Source organism: Zootoca vivipara, chromosome Z2 (genome assembly GCF_965207765.1).
Source record: "Zootoca vivipara chromosome Z2, rZooViv2.hap1.1, whole genome shotgun sequence".
NCBI classification, from domain to species: Eukaryota; Metazoa; Chordata; class Lepidosauria; order Squamata; family Lacertidae; genus Zootoca; species Zootoca vivipara.
The window spans coordinates 43,493,522-43,515,059 of NC_142585.1; the positions used below are offsets into that span (position 1 = coordinate 43,493,522).

At 43.6% G+C, this 21,538-nt stretch overlaps 1 protein-coding gene across 2 annotated transcripts in view; it reads right to left on the minus strand.

Annotated features, from left to right (window-relative positions):
• The window catches only part of ASTN2 (astrotactin 2), a 608,691-nt gene that overhangs the window by 372,619 nt on the left and 214,534 nt on the right, over positions 1 to 21,538 (minus strand). For both annotated transcript variants that reach the window (XM_035112940.3, XM_088665019.1), the window contains one exon: positions 12,407 to 12,556. In XM_035112940.3, coding sequence (XP_034968831.3) covers positions 12,407 to 12,556 — 150 coding nt within the window. The remainder of the gene's footprint in view (positions 1 to 12,406; positions 12,557 to 21,538) is intronic.

Sequence of the window (21,538 nt, forward strand, 5' to 3'; positions counted from 1 at the left end):
CACACAAGAGAGTAACAGCTTTGTGATTTTAAGATGTCACAGGAGTCCTTTGTTGTGTGAATGCTCGCTGCAACTGAAAGGCATGGTAGTGATATGTGCTAAATGTATGCAAATAACTTGGTAGAAGAAAAAGGTGTTTGACTCCTAAGCTCATTGAAAGAAAGAAGAGTGCAATGTCCACTGGCTAATGATTGGTTTCCTCGGCATTTCTGAAACTGATACGGCTCTATGTTTATATACGCAAAATAATGGTCCTTCTGTTCAGGATATATCTTCAGTGCTTTACTATCTCTGATTCTGAACAAGTGCATCTGGCCACTTTAAAATTTTGATCCAAAATAGGGCACCAAATCCTCTTTTTACATCAATCTTTTCATTTTTCTTGGGGGGTCACACTAGATACTGTAGGAGGCAAGCTCAGACATGGAGCAGCTTTGACGTTGTTGTTGTTGTTGTTGTTGTTGTTGTTGTTGTTGTTGTTGTTGTTGTTGTTGACAGGTGGTCAACCTGTGTCTCAGCTGTATAACATCAGACCACAAGTATGAGGATCATGTGACTGGATTATGTGACTGATTGCTCTTCCTTATGGAAAATAAATGAATCCATCCACACAGAAAATGTCCTTTCCCCCTGATATTCTGCTTTTCTATGTCCAGTGTGGAGAGATAAAGTAGCATTGTAATGATCACTTCCATTATGTTCTATCATGTTATTCTTATTTATTGTTTGCAAATCATTATTTGAATGAAAAGCGGCATAGAAATATAATCTAAGGTTACCAGATTTTTTTTCAATGAATCCGGGGACACTTTTCAACTTCAATGGATTTTGTATGGGGACTGATTTGTAAATCTGGGGACTGTCCCCGGGAAACGGGGACATCTGGTAACCTTAATATAATCAATCAAATAATCATTCTTTACAAACAAGTCAACTGTCACCCTGAGAGATAATGGGTTGGTGAAGCCACACTAGCAGATAGAAGAGGAAAGGGAACTTTATTAAAAATCCAAGCAATTACGCATCCCATCCCCCACCAAATGAGGGCAAAACTCAATCGTCTGGTTATAGGACAGATTACAAAAACACACTGCAACGTTTTGTTGCAGGTTCCACTTGTTCTTTTTAAAGACGTCCTGACATATGTTACAGAAATGTACTGCTTCAGAATACTTAGGAGCATTTGACAGAACCCAACCACTAAACAACAACAGCTTTTTGGCAACCATGATGGGACGCAGGTGGCGCTGTGGGTTAAACCACAGAGCCTAGGGCTTGCCGATCAGAAGGTCAGTGGTTCGAATCCCCATGACAGGGTGAGCTCCCGTTGCTCGGTCCCTGCTCCTGCCAACCTAGGTTCAAAAGCACCCCAAAACGTGCAAGTAGATCAATAGGTACCGCTATAGCGGGAAGGTAAACAGTGTTTCCGTGTGCTGCTCCAGTTCGCCAGAAGCGGCTTTGTCATGCTGGCCACATGACCTGGAAGCTGTACGCCGGCTCCCTCAGCCAGTAAAGCGAGATGAGCACCGCAACCCCAGTCGGTTACGACTGGACCTAATGGTCAAGGGTCCCTTTACCTTTTATGTTTAGCCATTTTTATAGGCTTCTGGCTGCACTTGCAGCTATTAATGATCCTCTCTGGTGCTCAGTGTTTCTGGCAGATAGTCATGTCCTCCCTCAGCATAGCCTAGGCTCAGTCTTCAATGGGATGGTTCTGGAGGGTTTCCACCCCATAGGATTCCTCTTCTCCTTCTGCAAATGTTGGGTTTCCCCCAAGCCTGCTCATGTATACAGCATGTACATATATGCATGTATGTTGAGTGTGCCATTTTGGTGACATGAGCACCAAGACTCACAGACTGATTTTGTTATTAATAGTTAATATAAACTCTAGAGGAGAGTAGCAACAGGCAGCAATTATGTCATATTGGGAAATGTGTTATAATCTAATAAATAATATCCAATAAACAATAAATCTAACAACAACAACAACAGGGTTTTATCAAGTCATGCTCAGGTCCATTGAAACCAACCGACATTACTATCTAAGGTCCATTAACTTCAACTGGTCTACTCTGAGTAAACTTTATTTGGATACAACCCCCCTGTTGCTATTTTATAAAAAGGGGAACAAATAAAAACAAACAGTGTTTGTTGGATGGGCTTTTTTTGCAGGTGTATTCTGTACCATGTAATTAATGCAATCCCACAAATAAATACATTTTAGAATGGGGCAAGATTAGACGCAGATGCAAAAAGTATTTTTTATTTCATTTTTTTGTAAATCAAGACCCCTTGTGATCCACTCTTCCCCTTTTCTTCCTGCCCTGGATGGCTCTGCCCTTTGCCTGCCCATCAGAGTCTTAGCAGCCGCAGCCTCTCCTACTCCTCGTCCACTCTCCAGCACTCCTTACAAGCTGTCCAAGGGAGGAGGCCATCACCAGTGGCCACGGAGAGGCAATGGGATGCTCCCTCACTGCCACAGCCACAGCTCAGGACAAGTGCTGGCTCATCCTCCTCCCTGAGTTCGCCAACAGTAGCTGGGGAAAGTAGAGACATTCCAGGATCAAACCAGAAGCTGGGGTGGCTTTCATAATTCCAGGACTGTCCCTGGAAAATCGGGACCCTTGGAGAGTATGAAAACGTAGAGTTGGAAGATATGATTGAGAAATTGTTTATTTATTCAGTTAAGAGGTTTCTGATTCACCACTTAGGGCAGGCATCCCCAAACTTCGGCCCTCCAGATGTTTTGGACTACAATTCCCATCATCCCTGACCACTGGTCCTGTTAGCTAGGGATCATGGGAGTTGTAGGCCAAAACATCTGGAGGGCCGCAGTTTGGGGATGCCTAATTTAGGGCCATGCAAGGATTTCCAATATATAAAAAGCACAGCATCTCACTGAAGTCAAAGACAGTATCAAAATACCAATAAATAGATAATTCATAAAATAAAACCTATCCATTCTGAAGGAAATCAACCCTGAGTGCTCACTGGAAGGACAGATCCTGAAGCTGAGGCTCCAATACTTTGGCCACCTCATGAGAAGAGAAGACTCCCTGGAAAAGTCCCTGATGTTGGGAAAGACTGAGGGCACAAGGAGAAGGGGACGACAGAGGATGAGATGGTTGGACAGTGTTCTCAAAGCTACAAACATGAGTTTGACCAAACTGCGGGAGGCAGTGGAAGACAGGAGTGCCTGGCGTGCTCTGGCCCATGGGGTCACGAAGAGTCAGGCACGACTAAACGACTAAACAACAAAAAGAATAATTATTTATTGGCAAGCAGGAACTGAAACAAAATGTTACAGCACAGAGTACCGCCCCGTTAAAGGCTTCCACTAGCCATGTCCCTTTCATAAAACCTCGTCCCTTCTTCAGCAACAAGGCAGCATTATGTGGCCATGGAGATACTCACCTGCTGTTTTTAAGGTGTCCTCCACTTTAGAATTTACTTCTTCTAAAAGCTATTATGATTATATCTTTATATGAACCCCGCCTTTTTCACGGATAGGACCCAAAGCCAACTCCAGCGTTGTGGTTTGGTGCTTCTGCAAACACGGGGGTGCTCTCAAGCTTGAAGTTACCTCCTCTCTTGTTCATGCATGGTGCTACCTTGATTGCATAAGGATCATCACACAGGCAGGCTTCCTCAAACTCGGCCCTCCAGATGCTTTGGGACTACAACTCCCATGATCCCTAGCTAGCAGGACCAGTGGTCAGGGATGATGGGAATTGTAGTCTCAAAACAACTAGAGGGTCGAGTTTGAGGAAGCCTGACGCAGAGAATAGGTTTGCTAACACCACACAGGATTTATTTGGTGAGATGTGACTCTGTATTAGCTCAGGCCTCTGTCTTCACGGACATGCAGCAATGGTCTGCAACCTGGCTGTTTGCAGGCATCTCTCAAAAAAAGAACCCTTGGACCATTCCTAGCCATTCTTACCTGCCTCTTTGCAACATTTATTAGGTGCTTTATACTCTGTTGTTGTTGTTGTTTTTAAGGAGGGGAGTGTTTGGTGATTTGCACTTATTTAATTATTTATTTGGAGTAGAGAAAACAAATACGGCAAATAAAAACAAAGAAGCCTGACAGCTTTGTAAAATAGCAAGGAATTTCCTTTTTCTCTCATCTTCTCTATTTTACATTTAGGTATTCTTCAGATGAGGGGATAAATTTTTACCTATAGCTGTTAGAAACAGCTTGACATCGGATGTCATGAAATCAAGAAACAGACAATGTTTAAAACACAGTTAAGGGAGTGCTGCTTATTTGTTGTGTGTCTTTGTGGAGTTCTTTTCACAATCTGTCCTGCTTTGAGCTTTTTACACCCTGTAACCTTACCTGCCCCTTTCCCTCCACTCGTTGATATGTACAATGGAAGCCGTTCCTAATACAGTATAAGCTTGTGAGGAGGTTCAGCATTAATTAAATGGAACCGTAAAAAATAATTGCACACATGCAGACCCATCAAAGGCCGGTACTAGTCTCTACCCAGGAACCAACGCTGGATGTGAACTCCACTGGCGTAACTGTCATGAGGCTGTTAGGGAGAAAATAAATGTATCCCAAACCAACGATTTCATTTAGGAAGAGTAGAGTAAAAAGAGAGAGAGAGAGAGGGAGAGATTGTGAAGGATTAATGAGGCGAAGGGTTTGTGTTTGCAATTGGATGTAAAATGCAAACATACTAAGTTGTGATATCATCATTTAACCTTAATGTTCAATAGAGTTCCAATCACTAGCACACCAAAGGGGCAATTAACCATGAGCCGTGAAAAAGAGAACATTCCAAATGGGAGAGGAAAAGAGCTGAAGGGAAAACAGCTGCAGTGAAGAAGAATTTGAGAATACAAGGCCAAAAGGTTTTAAAGAGAATAAGGTGGTTTTAAAACACCCAGCTTGACAGAAAACGCAAAAGGGCACCTTGTGGCACCTTAAGGACTAAAGAGATTTATTGCGGCTATCAGCAAAAAAGCACCTTAGAAGGAGCTGAGTTTCCCTGTGGCAAGCTGGCGGTCTATTTATTACAAGCATGAAGTGGAAGGACCAGATGGGGGACTGAAGAGACCCTCCTTCAAATTTTTGCTGCGTGGCTTTGGACCAGGCACACTGTCTGGGCCTAACTGACCTCAGAGGGTTGTTGTGTGGACAAAAGAAGAGAAAAAGGGGAAAACATAAACACCAGCTGAAACTCTTCCTTGGTGGAAGAGTGGGATATAAAGAGTTTTAGCCAACTAAATCCTAGAGGAGACCCATTAAAATGAATGGATCTATGTTCATCATGCCCATTAAATTCAGCGGGTCTACTCTGAGTTTCTTGGGTTTCTACTTTCTTGGGTTCCATGATCACTGCAGATGGTGACAGCAGTCACGAAATTAAAAGACACCTGCTTCTTGGGAGAAAAGCAATGACAAACTTAAACAGCATCTTAAAAAGCAGAGACATCACCTTGCCTACAAAGGTCCGTATAGTTAAAGCTATGGTTTTCCCAGTAGTGATGTATGGAAGTGAGAGCTGGACCATCAAGAAGGCTGATCACCAAAGAATTGATGCTTTTGAATTCTGGTGCTGGAGGAGACTCTTGAGAGTCCCATGGACTGCAAGAAGATCAAACCTCTCCATTCTGAAGGAAATCAGCCCTGAGTGCTCACTGGAAGGATAGATCTTGAAGCTGAGGCTCCAATACTTTGGCCACCTCATGAGAAGAGAAGACTCCCTGGAAAAGACCCTGATGCTGGGAAAGATTGAGGGCACAAGGAGAAGGGGACGACAGAGGATGAGATGGTTGGACAGTGTTCTTGAAACTACCAACATGAGTCTGACCAACATGAGGTTTGATCTTCTTGCAGTCCATGGGACTCTCAAGAGTCTCCTCCAGCACCATAATTCAAAAGCATCATTTCTTCGGCGATCAGCCTTCTTCATGGTCCAGCTCTCACTTCCATACATCACTACCACTACTGGGAAAGCCATAGCTTTAACTATATGGACCTTTGTCGGCAAGGTGATGTCTCTGCTTTTTAAGATGCTGTCTAGGTTTGTCATTGCTTTTCTCCCAAGAAGCAGGCGTCTTTTAATTTCGGGACTGCTGTCACCATCTGCAGTGATCATGGAACGCAAGAAAGTAAAATCGCTCACTGCCTCCATTTCTTCCCTTTCTATATGAGAATATAACCCCTCTCATATCATCCTGATTTGCTTGCAGGGTGAAGATAAGGTGGCATAAGTTGTTAGGCTTAGAGAAGGCACATCCCAATTAATGACCTCAGCAATATCTCACTGGATACTTAGAAACAACAAAAGAAATTACATCATTTAAAGCAGCTAAGAAAAAGTGACATTTTCTCTCCACCAAGTGAATTATTTATGTCCCAAACTATCATCCTCATAATAATAGGAATAAAAGGAATGCTTTTCAGGCCTGTAGTACAGGGAAAGCATACAAAGATTTCTCTCTCTCTTTCTCTCTGATTCACACACTCCCAGCTCAGAAATAAATAAGGGAGAAGAGAGAATCAAACAGAAAAGATAGAAAGAACCTGAAAAGGATTCTCTTCCCTCCAGCCTCCAATCATTGTCTGGAAAATCTAAGTCCTGCTCAAGCAAGCACATGCTGAGAATATTTTCAGAAAAAAAGTCCTTCCTGGATCATTATTGGAGGAGAATGGGTGTTTTCCCCAACACTACCACAGATAATTTTCTGTTTCTTATGCCTCTCAAACAAGGAGAACATTTCCCTAAATATTTTCCATCACATTTATTTTGGGCAGTCACTGATTATTACCTCTGCTGCTCTAAAATGTGTATATTATTACCTGTATGGTTTTTTTTCTTTTCCTTTTTGAATTTCATTTGTAGTGTCTTTAGATTGTTGTAAACAGCTTACAGACTTCCTTTGAAATATGAAAAGGTACATAAATTACCTAAATAGTCAATAGTCAATCAATTTTATTGTATATACCTAAAGGACTTTACAATGGACGACAGAGAATAAAAAGAAACTTCCATCTAAAATTATACAATGTAACCTGTAGCGGGTTTGCAACATAAAAATAATTTTACAACATTAAAACTTAAGATTGGAGTACATTCAGTAGCTGGAAAAGAGCTTCTTGGCTGCCAGCGCAAACTTGGCTCCCTGGTGTGTAATATATAGATGTTTATCTGCCAGGAGTTCAACTGTCACTTCCTGCGTGGCCTGGAAGCCAATTAAGAATTGGCAATATAATTTTTCCTCTGGACGTTGTATATAGGGGGCAAATCAGCATGATAGTGTGTGATGTCCTCTACCTGATTGCATCCATATATACATTTGCAACCCATATGGTGATTTTCCTGATAGGCATCTGTTGAAATCTTAGTTCTGCAAAAGGCCTCTGTTGTTGTGGGAAGGTCGGAGTCTCAAGGTACTGTAATGGGGCATTGAGTGATTGGTCTTAATTTGCGGGTACTGGGGAAAGTAACAGGCAGCAATGATGGATGCTCTGTCTTGGTTGGCATCCTGATCAAAAATCCAATTTCTAAGGTCATGTGGGTTAAGGGCTAAGTAGTTCTCCATTTGAAGATTATAAGCTCTAAACGTATTTTGGTGCTTTTGTGCCTAGCCACCTGTCCTTAGTTGTTTAAACTAGTACAGCTCAGTAAGAGTATGATCCTCGAAGGAATTTAGCAGGCATCAGTAAATTACCTAAATAAGCAGATTGTCATTATCATCATCATTTTCCAATAACAATAGAAAACAATCTATTTCCTGCTGCACAGGAGAAAAATGGGGAGAGAACAAATAAACTGTCTCCCCAAAACTGGTAATGTTGATCCCAGCCCTCAAGAAACTGTTGGGAGTATTTCTCCTCACCAATGGAGAACATTTGTTGAATTGGTCCCCAGAATTTTGCCCCCCATAAACAGGATGGAACATTTTGGGAGCCTTTACTTGCTACATTAAGCCAGCTGAAGGAAGCTATCAATACACAAGTGCTTTCACTTTGCCCAATGCCATATTCCCAAATCCATTTATGAGTAATGAAACTCTATTAAGGCAAGACACCCACCCACAATTCTATCCCAAGCCCACAGGGGTTAGGTATGCAATCAGCTTGACAATGGAAAGCCACTCCCCTCTTTTGTGTGGGTTCCTATAGAAAGGAAGACGGTACACCCCAAAGGCACCCCCATGTGACAAAGCACAGTGGGGAATGTTTGATGCTCTGCATTTAGATGAAGGGAGAAAGGTCAGCAGCTGGGCACATGCTTTGCAGGAGGGGAGAGAGGCTTTCTGTTCATCAGGCAATAGCTTTTCCATTTGCCTCCAGCCCCTAGAAGCCTTTCCCAGACCGCAGCTTCCAGAACAGCAGAAGCAGCTGGGAAGAGTTCAGGGATTTTATTTATTTATTTATTTAAATTGTGTGTCCTTGTCTCTCAATTTGACCCTTTTAGATGGTTTTGTGGTGTTTTATGTATTGTGATTTGCTGTTCTTTTTATTGCTTATAAGCCTTATGGGTTAGTAATTATTTATTGTAATTGATAAGTGTAAACTGTTTAATTAATATTTGCTGTCGATGCAAATATTTGATGTTTAATTTTACTGTTTACTATAAGATTTTAATGGATTATTAAGTATTGCTTTATTTGATGTAAGATATTGTGACTTTTTATATTGGATCGGATTGTTACTATTGGTGTTTTTATATTTGTTTGAAACTACCCAACCAGATGAGTGGAGTATGTATGTATGTATGTATGTATGTATGTATGTATATTATTATTATTATTATTATTATTATTATTATTATTATTATTATTCAACCCCTGACATCATCTCCAAGAAAGGCTTGGAAAATCTCCTATCTGAGCTATGAGAAAGCCATAGCAAGCCAGTGAAGACAATACTAAACTAGTTCCATTTGCCCCCTTTGTGGGCAGGCGGCTTTGCAAGCGGGTCCTGGGCCTCCCTGGAAAACTGACCTATTGCCAGTCGGATCATATTCCCACCACCAAATTAGCCAATGGTGGCAGGAAGTAGTGAACGTTCCCCTGGGTGTGGGACCAGCCAACGAATTGCGGACTTTAGTGCCTCGCCCAAGGGGAAGTTTAAATGCCCGGTTAGTGCAGCCTTTCAGCTCTCTTCATGGGATTGCCTAGCTAGAGGATTCTTCCTACCTTGGTCGCCTTGGTGTTCTGTTGGCCCAGCTCAGTTTCTGAGCATTTCATTGTTGGTGCCCTTGCACCGCCCCGTCTCCTTCTGCAGCTTCACTGATAGGCATTGGGTAAATCTAGTCTTGGTTGGAGGGGAGGTTGCAGCTTCTGCCTGCCCCTCCAAGGGTAAGAGTATCCTGTTAAAAGGATCCGGGAGGAGTGGCTTGGTGGATGCTGCGATTTGACTTGGGTCATAGGGCATCCCCCCACCCACCGGCTTCACCCTTAGAAACACTCCCAGCAAACAGGTGGGTGTGATATATGCAGTTGCTTACCACAATCCCTATGGTCAAACCTCTCATCTGTAACCAATAAAGCTGTGGCCTTATTTGATCCCAAACCAACATCATGTGTGTTGTCTAGTTATTTACACTTCATGGAACAGGGTGGTCATGGGGTCACTAAGGATACCAGACGTCCCCGTTTCCCGTGGACAGTCCCTGGATTTACAAATCAGTCCCCATACAAAATCCATTGAAGATGAAAAGTGTCCCCAGTTTCATTGAAAAAAATCTCGTAACCTTAACCTTGATACACAAATGGTCAATGCTTTGAGACCCAGTATAATGTCACCTCCTATGTTTCTGTGGGAGTTATGCCCAATGAAATTCAGGATTTGGAGGCAGATGAAGGAATCCAACCATCAGAGTATAATTACTGTTCTTCACCAGCTACAGCAAGCCGGAGGTTTTTCTTAGGATGTTTTCTCACTGCTTCCATTGTGTGTCTAGAAATTTTAAGGCTTAGGACTTAATTTTAATTAGCTAAAATGCAAAAGCAAACAGTTCACACATCAAGTTTAGGATCCCTTGGCCAGGTTACGTTTACCCAATGTGGCAGCATTTTAGTTTTAATCCCTGTTGATTATTATGGCTTGCCTTTATTATTGCTGTTCTCAAGGTTTATTCTTTGATGTGGCTTTTATCATATTGCTGTTTTTTCTGAGGCTTTTAATGGAATTAAGCCACTTCTGAGCAAGTTGGAAGGGTTGGAGAAGGTGCAAAAAGCAGAGCACAAATAGCACCGTAAATAAATAAGCATTGTTATTTAAATAGATATTATTATATGATGAACATGCGAGCAGGATTTGAACTATGAGCAACAGAAGGGATTAAAGATTATAGTAGTTTTGTTAAGGTTTAAGAGATAGGAAACAGGGTGTAGCAGAGGGAAAGAAACAGAAACACCGTGGGAAAGGGTGTGGGGAGGTTGTTGGTTTTTTTTAAAAAAAGTTTTTATTATGTATTGAAATATATGTGAAATTTTGGAAAACCTAATTAAAGAGCTAAATAAATTAATAGGCAAGCAAGCAGTACAAAGCCTGGCAACATCTCAACCCCACCACGCAGATGACCACAGTCCCTGCAGATAGGTTGTGCATCCATAGCAGTGATGCTATGGAGGAATGACTGCCGGGAGGAGCACAGAGATAAGAAACACCATAGTGGATCTTCAGCAGCCCAACTGGACACCTCCACCTGCCCCAGCTGCAACAAAATATGCCTCTCCTGCATCAGTCTCTACCACCACAGCAGGTGCTGCAACCTTCCAACAGTTTTACTTTACCCTCAAAGGCACACTCCTCCAGTGTCTCCCAGGACAGATGGATGCCAAAATACATTCATATTTCTTTTTTAAAAAATGCACAGTGGGAAGTGCACCAAGAAGGCAACAACCAATGAGGAAGTCATTCAGAACGTGTCCTCTACTGGGTAAACATTTGCTATCTATTTAATTTGTATCATGCCCCCCCCCCCTACCAAGAAGCCCAGGGCAGCAAGTACATCCATAATTTGAAAATAAATAAAACAATTAAAATATTCTAAAGGCAATTACAGTTATAAAAAAAACACCCCCAAACAGTGGTGGTTATAAACATTATTTCATCTCGTTTTCTCAGGGTTGCCAGGAACATTATTCTGGGTAAACATGGTTTACATAAATGCTTTCAGATTTTTCATGAAAGCTAATAATGATGGGGGCAGATCTACTGAACAGGCCCTCTCATGTGTCAAGACCAACTGGCCAGCCCCTGCTGGTGGCACCACCAACAAATACTATATTGAGAAAATAGTGTTTTGAATTAGAAAGAAAGAAAAAGTGGAAGCTACGAGGATGCAGGGATAGTATACATTACTAGCAGAAAATCTAAAAACAAACTTGGATTAAGTTGGCTTTCCAGTGACATTTTGAGGGTGGTTTTACATTCAAGAGTCAAGTCATGTTAAGTCAATAAATGTCTGTTGCTTAACTGGACAGCATCTGAGTCATGGCATCACTGACCAGGGGAAATAACAGTATGGGAAGCCCCAGGCTGGGGTCTTCAGATGACTGATGTAGAGAGTAATATCATTTTCACCTGCTAACCAATGCGAGTGCATACATTGGAATGGCTGTCACATAGAGAAGGTAAAGCAATGCAACTGATGCTCTTAGGGAAAAAGAAGGTTTGAAAGAAGTTGACAACAGTTGCTGCAGCAAGAGTTTTCATAACTGTGTGCGAAACATTACAAGTCAAGTAGAATTAGGAAGCTACCAGAAACCATGAGAACAAATGCTAATGATTTTTTTCATATGCCTCTAATAGGCACCAATGCATATGACTTTGAAAGGATGCTAGGAAATGTCAAGGAGGCTATCGGTGGATATGAGTCATAATGGTTGGTTGCATGCAACCTTACATGATCAGAAACAACACGCTTCTAATTATCCGTTTCTGAGGAACAACAGCAGGAGACAGCTGTGGTGCACATATCCTACTCCCAGGCTTTCCAGAGGCATCTGGTAGGCCACAGTGAGAAAGAGGATATTTAAAATAGGAAAGTACAGAAGGACTCTTCTTACGTTCACCCCTGGAAGATTCTCAATTGCCTCTGACAAATTACCCTGATACTTGGAGCACCAAATCCTAAGGCACATTAGTGCAGCACAAGAGGTGCAGGGCCGTATCCTGGATGTATCAGTATACACAAGTTCCATTTCCCTAACCCATGATGGCTATGCAAGTGTCAGGGGAAAGTTGCATGATTTCCTTATGCAGCCTGTTGTACAGGTACATACCAGAAACAGCACCATTGCTATAAAAAAAAGCATGTCCGAGCCCCTGAGTTTGACCGAGCAAAAAGAAGGATAGCACATAAGAAATGAGGTAGAGGAAGGATGGGAGTGGGGAAATGATTCAATATTCCAAAAGCTGGGTAATTACCTCTGGGCCGGTTCCTGCGTTTTCGCCTCCCAACCGAAGAGCTGCGAAGTGCTGGCTGCAGATGGCCTATCTCGATCGGTGTATTGGTTCGGAAACTCTCCTTGAACTTCTGCATCAGGGACTCCACTGTTTCTTGCGTCACCTCTGTAGCTGCAAGTTGGTGGTGAGGGGACAACAAGGAATTGAACAGTTAAAGAGCTCATACGGAGACACAATACTGTTTGCCCATCCCAACCAAAACAGAGCCTTCCGCAACCCATCACATCCAATGTTTCTCCTACTCAGAGCAGGGGGAAAAATCAAAATTATGGGCATGACTAACATAGGTCCATTAATTTCAATGAGTCTATTCTTAGTTGGCTATAACCTGATTCCTTTAGAGCAGTGTTTCTCAACCAGTGTGCCTCCAGATGTTTTGGGACTACAACTCCCATCATTCCTGACCACTGGTCTTGCTAGCTAGGGATGATGGGAGTTGTAGTTCCAAAACATCTGGAGGCACACTGGTTGAGAAACACTGCTTTACAGCAGTGTTACCAGTAGGAGAGGCATATAAAGGCTCAGGAAAAGCTTGATATCTATCAACCTCTACTATAAACACCTTCAGCAAGAACCAAACTTGAAGACAAATGGCCTGAACTCCAAGGAAAGAATATTTACCATAAATGTAAAGGTAAAGGACCCATGTTGTATGCTCATGTATACAACATTACAGAGGCTTCGAGTTGTCATTCCCACAAAACCTGAAAAGCCCAGGTATTAATCTGTGGATGAGTTATGATTTTTCTTTTCCTTCCTTCCTTCCTTCCTTCCTTCCTTCCTTCCTTCCTTCCTTCCTTCAACACCCTCTTTGGTTCATTAACCCCCTTGCAGTGGGAAATGCCAGCACTGGTTGCTGTATGTCTGCCATGACATGAAGACTCAATGCTGAATTCAATCTGTGATGACATGGGGAAGTGACTGACTTGCTATGGGCTGAAGCAAATGCCATTTTTGCAAGACAAAATCTTCCTGGGCTGTTTTTCATCCCTTTCTTTTATTTTTGAACCACTCAGTATTCTAGCCCAAACTTGCCCTAATGTAGAATTTGCCTACTGTTCCAAACTCCAACTTATATTGCTGCCCTGCAACATAGCTCAACGAATTGGTTAAACTCATTCAACGTAGTACCTTGATTTAAGATGCCAAGATGGTCCCAGGGCTTTTTTTTTTTTAAAAAAGTATTAACTCTGCTGGCCTGCCTTGGTCCAGAGATGCATTAGATAGGAATAGCACTTGGAGGTTATTTGGACACCTGGGGCATTTGGTGCCTGGAAAGGCTGCAACCTAAAGATTTAATTCTCATTCCAGCATGAAGCAGAGTGTGTTTTTAACAGGACACACTGGGGTGTCTGTGTGGATTGGCAAAAGTGTAAAGTGAAGTAGGATATACCAAGGTAGAAAGAGCTCCTCTCCCTCAGGACATGGGGAGATGCAATTCTTATTTAAGGCCCGAGTCTTCCCTTTCCCCCCCACCCTGCACTGCATTAGGAAGGACCCCTGTTTCTGGAAGAGCAACTGACATCATTGAGCAAGAAAATGTGCGGAAAGCAGCAAAAAGGTCACAGAGGAGAAAATAGAAAGCATCAGGAGGAAAAGTTAGAAGGAGAACAACAGAGCAGCCGCTCATTTGTCAGGCCTTTGATGCCACCACGTTCAGGATGTGTAATTTCACACTTGGACTATGGGCAGCAGGATCTATAAGATGTCTCTAATAACATCAGGTTACTGGACACGCTGCAGATTTGCTCTGCCTTTGAAGGGTATCCCTGGTGCCTGAGATAATGGACCAACATTTCCCAGATAGTAGCTTTTAAGAGCTCCAGGATTCATCCAAAGACTTATCAGCACTGACAGAACCAGCTCTGGGAGGTGACGATATGAAGCTCTCAGGTGATGGTAAATCCATGCAGCGGTGTATCCAGGGGCTGGCAAAAATGGCCTCTGCTGGGCTGCAGGTCCAGGGTGAGCCACAAAAATCACCTTTCAAACTATGAGGGGCATGGCATATATGTATGTGGCGAGGTGATGCCACTGTTGTAGCAAAATCAAATGTGCGTGTGGGGAGGGGGGGGCCTTCCCGTCCTTCTCACACAGCAGCACAAGATGTGTGTTAAAGTCATTTGGGGCAGGGGAGCCGCTACAGCTCCTTGCAAAGGGCACAAGGGGTCTTAGGTACGCCTCTGACTCAATGAAGGTGAAGCCATCATCAACAACCATCACTGCTCTCTCCCCATTTCATTGCTGGCTTAGATTTCCTTAGTTCTATCCTGCCCTTCCTCCAAGGAGCTCAAAGTGACAGGCACAAGTTCTCATAACAACCACATGACGTGGGTTAGGCTGAGAAAAAGCGTCTCCCACCCCCCTCGCTATCCCAAACCACCAGTGAGGTTTACGGTTGAATGGAGACTTGAACCTGGGTCACTACAGTCCTAGCTCAACACACAGACCACTACTACATCAAACTGGATTCACAGGACGGTGGGAGCGAGGAGGGAAGCCTGTGTTTATGAAACATCTGCAGTAAAAGCACTCTGATAATAGGAGATTATTTTGCACTTGTGTGATACCATAGGTCAATGGTACTGGCTTTCATGTAGAAACCCCCAGATTCAATCCCCAACCTCTCCACTTTAAAAGGGTATCAGGCGGCAAGGCTAAGTTGCCTGCATGGAACCTTGGAGATACACACACACACCAGCCTGTGAAATCAGTGTGAATGCTACACAGCTTACAAAACAAACAGTGCCAAATTAGATGGACCTACTCACTGATTTACATTGATCTTTGGTGTAACACTGGGTTAGTTAACGTGGTACCCTCTACATGTTTTGAACCATAGCTCCCATCGTCCCTGAGCAGAGGCTATTGTGGCTGAGGCTTGTGGAAGTAGGAGTTCAGCGACTTCTGGAGGGTGCAGTGTTGGCTACCCTGACCTGGCAACGTGCTGGCTCTCCTCTGACAATTATTAGAAGGGGGCATTTTTAATATGATAAAAATGTGTGTTTGTGTGCTACACAATGTTCCAGTTTTACTTTTTTTTCTGGTTGCTTGTGGAAAATAAGCCAGTCATCCCACCGAAACTATTGCAGAACGAATTGATAGGTTTCTGTTTTGTGTTTCTGTGTGTTTGTGTGTGTTTCTCCATCCCCAACAAACACAGTGAACTAACACATTAATAGGAGGTAAACTAATACTAATAATACAGTTGTTCTACACACCTAACTTGGAATTATGTTTGACTGAAATACATGGAATTTATGTTCAAGTAAATGTGTTGAGGTGCCAGTGAACTATTTTAGGGGCCAATTAACAGCCTCAGCTGCTAAAAGTCATTCTAATATAACCCCTCTGAGGGGAAGGGTAGCTTCTGGTCTTGCTAAGGAGGCCATTTCAAAGCCTGAGGGCAATTGAAGCGGATACTTTTCCCATTTGCAGTTGAAGTTTTTTAACCTTGTCTAAGGAGGGTGTGCAGAGCAAGCCTTGGATCCACTGACTATAAGCAGTGTGAATTCTCACAGGATGTCAGTTCTAGGTCATGAAAGATTTTACTTGTAAGCCTCAGCAACCTGAATTAGGTCCAAGAGTTCACAGGCAGCAATAGTGCAGCTGCTGAAGAACAGAAGGGCACTGTCACCTCTTGATACTCATTCAGAGGCAAACCGAAGCATTCGGAACCACTGGTAACTTTTGAGTTATCCTTAATGGTGCATATTGCATTACTGTAAAGCTTTTCAGGCTGAAAATGGTAGGAAATGCTTAGAAGGAATAGTCACTCCTAGGGGTTACAAAGGTATGCAGGAATCCAGTGACTTCAAAAGCCTCTGAATAGAGCCAATACACCAAATATAACTGATCAAATATTTACCTGGCCATAGCCTGCATATTTAGGTTGCATCACCAGGTCCCAAACTTGTTAGGGTGGGCGCAAAAGGATATCCAGAGCTACTGTTCTACATGGGTTTCCCGAGAAGGGTCCTGTCTCAGTGGCAGAGCACCTGCCTTGCAAGCAGAAGGTCCCAAATACAATCTCCAGGTAGGGCTGGAATGCCCCCTGCCTGAAACCATGGAAAGCCTCTGCCAGTCAGTGTAGACAACACTGAGATGGATTAATGGTCTGACTCAGTATAAGGCAGCTTCCTATGTTCCCAGTGGGATGCTAGGTCCTCCCTCGAAGAGGACTCCTCTAGCTGGGGCATGACAACAGCCCTCTTTCTGAAGGTGCTGCCGATTTTAGGGTTGCCTGGTTAAAGTCCGGTTAACAGGTAAAGGACCCTAAGAAGGGAGAATGAGGTGTGTATCAAGACTGGCAATTAGCAGCGAGCACCTGGACAGTAGTCTTGAGCAGACACACAGGTCACCTGGTCACATCCTTCTATTTAAATTGTAGACACCGTTTCTAAATTTGAATCAACACACATACATTACTGCACACAAACTTCATGCAGATCCATGTTGTCTTTTGTCCTCTTTCTGGAGGCAATGCTTAAGTTAGTTGGACCCATTTTCTGACTCTGTATAAGGTAGCTTCCAATATTCCTAACTCTAGATGCACTTTGCCCTCTGATACAACTGTGGAAGTGGGGGAACAGCTGTCCCACCGTCGCCCTTGCAGGGAAAACCCCTGGCAACACGTCACCACGCACAGCTTCTTAGCCTAAACCAGAGCAAGTGAGCTACCCACAGCTTGTTGCTTATTTAACTGGTGATAAAGGGGGAAGAAGCTGAGCCCACAGCCTCCAGACGATCAAATATCAACCCATTTTCATCTTCCACTTACATTATAAAAGCCTGGAGTAACAGCCTAGGCAAGTGTGACAGGAAGTTTATCCCCTGGGTGGCACCGGAATGCAGCCAAGTCTAAATGCCAAACTAATCAAGTTTTATGAAAGGATACTATAAATAGGAGAAAGCCTGTGAAACAAACAAAAAATTTCTTTCAGTAGCACCTTAGAGACCAACTAAGTTTGTCATTGGTATGAGCTTTTGTGTGCATGCACACTTCTTCAGATACTTCAGAATATTTTGTTTGGTATCTGAAGAAGTGTGCATGCACATGAAAGCTCATCCCAATGACAAACTTGGCTGGTCTCTAAGGTGCTACTGGAATAATTTTTTTATTATTATTTGTTTCGACTACGCCAGACCAACACAGCTACCTACCTGTAACTAGAAAGCCTGTGAGTATGAACGATAAACAACCTAGCTTACTGGGAAACCTAATTCCACACTGTGCAGCCTAAAAGAGCATCACAGTTGCACTGAGTCACTTTGGTGTTTCATAGAGTCTCCTGAGATGGTTGATCAGAGGCTGAGGGAAATAGAGGGAAATATTTCATGTGTTATGATTGCTAATCAGGAGAGTATTGAGTGACAGCCAGGGGGCTAACTGCCAATGGGATGGATTACCTAAGGACAGGTGTATGGCACACATTGGCGAACAATATCTGTGAAAAGAGATGGTGTAAATCACTCTAAGAAGATGAGAAACCTAAAGGACAGGTGTGTGTGTGGTGGGGTATCATTTCTTACTATAGGTAAAGGTAAAGGGACCCCTGACCATTAGGTCCAGTCGTGACCGACTCTGGGGTTGTGCGCTCATCTCGCATTATTGGCCGAGGGAGCTGGCGTATAGCTTCCAGGTCATGTGGCCAGCATGACAAAGCCGCTTCTGGCAAACCAGAGCAGCACATGGAAACGCCGTTTACCTTCCCGTTTACCTTACCTCCCCTATTTATCTACTTGCATTTTGACGTGCTTTCGAACTGCTAGGTTGGCAGAAGCTGGGACCAAGCAACAGGAGCTCACCCCGTCACAGGGATTCGAACCGCCGACCTTCTGATCAGCAAGCCCTAGGCTCAGTGGTTTAACCACAGCGCCACCTGGGTCCCTACTATTTCTTACTATATGTGTATGTAAATTTAAAAGAACATTGCTAGTGCAAGATATTGAAGGATTTGTGAAGTGGCATTCATAATTCAGCTTCCACTAGTGGGCAAACCCACTGAGCACCCCTTATGGGGTTTATTGGATGGGAAGAGTGTGGCCACTAACTACTGCTTTCTCTGTGCTTCTGTGCATCGTATGGCTACTCCAACAGTACAGGACCACATATTGCATCAAATCAAATAGATCCCCCTTCTCATCCACTACCCACCACCCACTCCAAAGCATGTGTGAGATATTTATGCTTCCTTTGCTGAAGAAAGGAACAGGTAGGCCTACTGTAATATTGTTAGATGCACATAATGCAACAAAGCAATAATAAAAAATAACCAAACCTGATTGTGTATCGTAGCAACCTGCTAGATACCGATAGCTTTGGAAAGTGGTTTTGGTCTCCAGTCAGTTTTTAGATAAGCCAATTGAATTGGATTATAAACAAGGCAGGATAATGTTCTCTCCAGGGACCCTCTTTCGCCTCCTTCCCCAGCTCCCGGGCTGATCCAGCGGACTGATTTAAAACAAGTACATCAGTCTGCCCAGCTTAGAGAAGCCAAGGCGGTAGAGGGGGGAGAATTCTATGCAAAAAAAATGTATCACCCACTGCATTAAAAGGCTCTACACACACACACACACACACACACACACACACACACACACACACACCCCACTTCAAATTCAGTTTTGTCTGCAACCCACTGCGCTTTGCAGGATAAAAATGAATGCATTGCATATCCACATACAATTGCAAATTCAATGTGGGGGCAGGGAGGAAGTAAGAGTAAAATGATGCTTTGTCAGTGATACAGTTTGCCTCTGAGGGGAACTGAACAAATGTACTTTTTCTCCTTCATATATTTATGAGATCCCTCCCTCCCCTAGATGCTTCCCCCTTCATTGGTTCTGGGCACTGTGCCAACAACAGCCCTTATCTGGCAGTAGGCAGGGAGGAGAAGAGGCAGTGGGGGGGAGGGGGGGAGAGACCCCTCGATACAATCACAAGTTTTTTCACCAGTTTAACAAATTGGGGAGGGGGGGGGAGTCTCGCGTTCTTAATAAAGCTCAGAGAAATCCAATGCAACGATTGTGCTAGCAAAAAACTCATTACCAGCAACCAGCTCTTGTGAAATCATGTTTCGCGGGTGCAAAAAAAGTTTAGCCAGTGGAGCAAGTATATCACTAAGTGACTTTAACTTATTGCTGCATTGGATACAAATTATTATTATTATTCCTATTATTATTTATACTTAATGACCTTCCACATATCTGAAGGCATGGTACAGAACATTAATAAAAACAACTAAAAAAACAACAGGTTAAACACAACACAAACACCATTCGATAATAAAACAAAAATGGACAACCATGCCAGAAACCTATTCATGCATCTTGGAAAGCTTGTCAGAACAGAAACACCTTCAATTGTTTCTGGAAAGGGCAGGTGGCAAGTGCTTGTCACATCTTGACAGGAATTCCATTCCATAAACAGGGCCAGCCATACAAGAAGCCCTGTTCCCCTACACCAGGGGTCCCCAGACTTACCGGCGTTTGGGCCGGTTCCCACCGCGCCGATCGCGCGGCGGGCCGGAGGATGGAGGAGTGGGCGGCGGGCGGGGGAGTGCGCGCCGGCGCGCTTCCAGGGTGGAAAAAGCGCAGAAAATCCGTTGTGCGCATGCGTATGGGCCTCCCCCGACCCGGAAGTGCACCAGAAATGACCTCTTCCGGGTCGGGAGAGGCCCATACACATGCGCACAAAGGGTTTTTGGCACTTTTTTCCCGACCCGGAAGAGCGCTGCCGCGCTGCGAGCCGTAAGAGCGGGTGGCGGGCAGCGGGGGTCGTCGCGGGCCGGATTGGCAGGCCAATTGGGCCGCATCCGGCCCCCGGGCCGTAGTTTGGGGACCCCTGCCCTACACTATGGAATTGCTGTTATCGAACGGGGAAAAGAATCCGGGGGAGAGGAGGAGGCATAGGGAAAATAATAAGGTAGAAGTTATATGTGAAATTAAAGGAATGAGTAAATGTATGAAGTTTTTTCTTGGTCGGAAGATTAGGCTAGGGAAGGAAAGGTATGATAATTATGTGAAAAATAGTTAGAAATATGAGGATTGAGAAATATGTATAGGTTAAAAGGTAAAGGTAAAGGTACCCCTAACCATTAGGTCTAGTCGTGACCGACTCTGGGGTTGCGCGCTCACCTCGCATTATTGGCCAAGGGAGCTGGCGTACAGCTTCCGGGCCATGTGGCCAGCATGACAAAGCTGTTTCTGGCAAACCAGAGCAGCACATGGAAACGCCGTTTACCTTCCCACCGTAGCGGTTCCTATTTATCTACTTGCACTTTGACGTGCTTTCGAACTGCTAGGTTGGCAGGAGCTGGGACCAAGCAACGGGAGCTCACCCCGTCACAGGGATTCGAACTGCCGACCTTCTAATCAGCAGGCCCTAGGCTCAGTGGTTTAACCACAGCACCACCTGGGTTCAAAATGTATAGGTTAGCTAAATAGAAATTGTATGTTTAGATAGATAGTTGGGCGGCTCGCTGCATCTATCCCTCCTCTTCATTATAGAGCCTCTTGGTGTCAGGGGGAGGTTCTGGGGGAGGTAGGGGGAGGTGGGGAAAAGCCTAATTATAAAATGGACCACCTTCGACTGTCCGCCCACCATGGGACTCTCTCGTGGCAGGAGAGGGCCTGTGGAGGGGGGGGGATAGAAGAAGACGGATAATATGTTAATAAGAAAAAGAGATAAGGTTTAGGAATTATGAATAGCTGTAATTAATGGTTGCTTTAAAGGATAAGGGTTGAAATTGGGTCGTATGAAAATTGCTAAGGATAAATAATAGGAAAATAGGAAAATCAGAAGGGTGGGATTTGAGGAAGTCATTAAGACAATGTTAAGTATAATGTGAGGTTGAAAATGTTGATAAGTGTTTGTTGTTGGTATTTTTTTGGTTTTGTCTTTTTTGTGTATTAATGTGTGGTGGTTTATTATAAAATGAATGGGGTTTTTTGGGGGAAAACAAGAACAACAAAAAACCCTTCTCCCAGTTGCCGTGCAGCGAGCTTATGAGATCTTTGGAATGTGCAGGGAAAACTCTCCTGCAGACTACAGTGATCCACCGGGTACATAAAATTTAAAAATAAAATAAA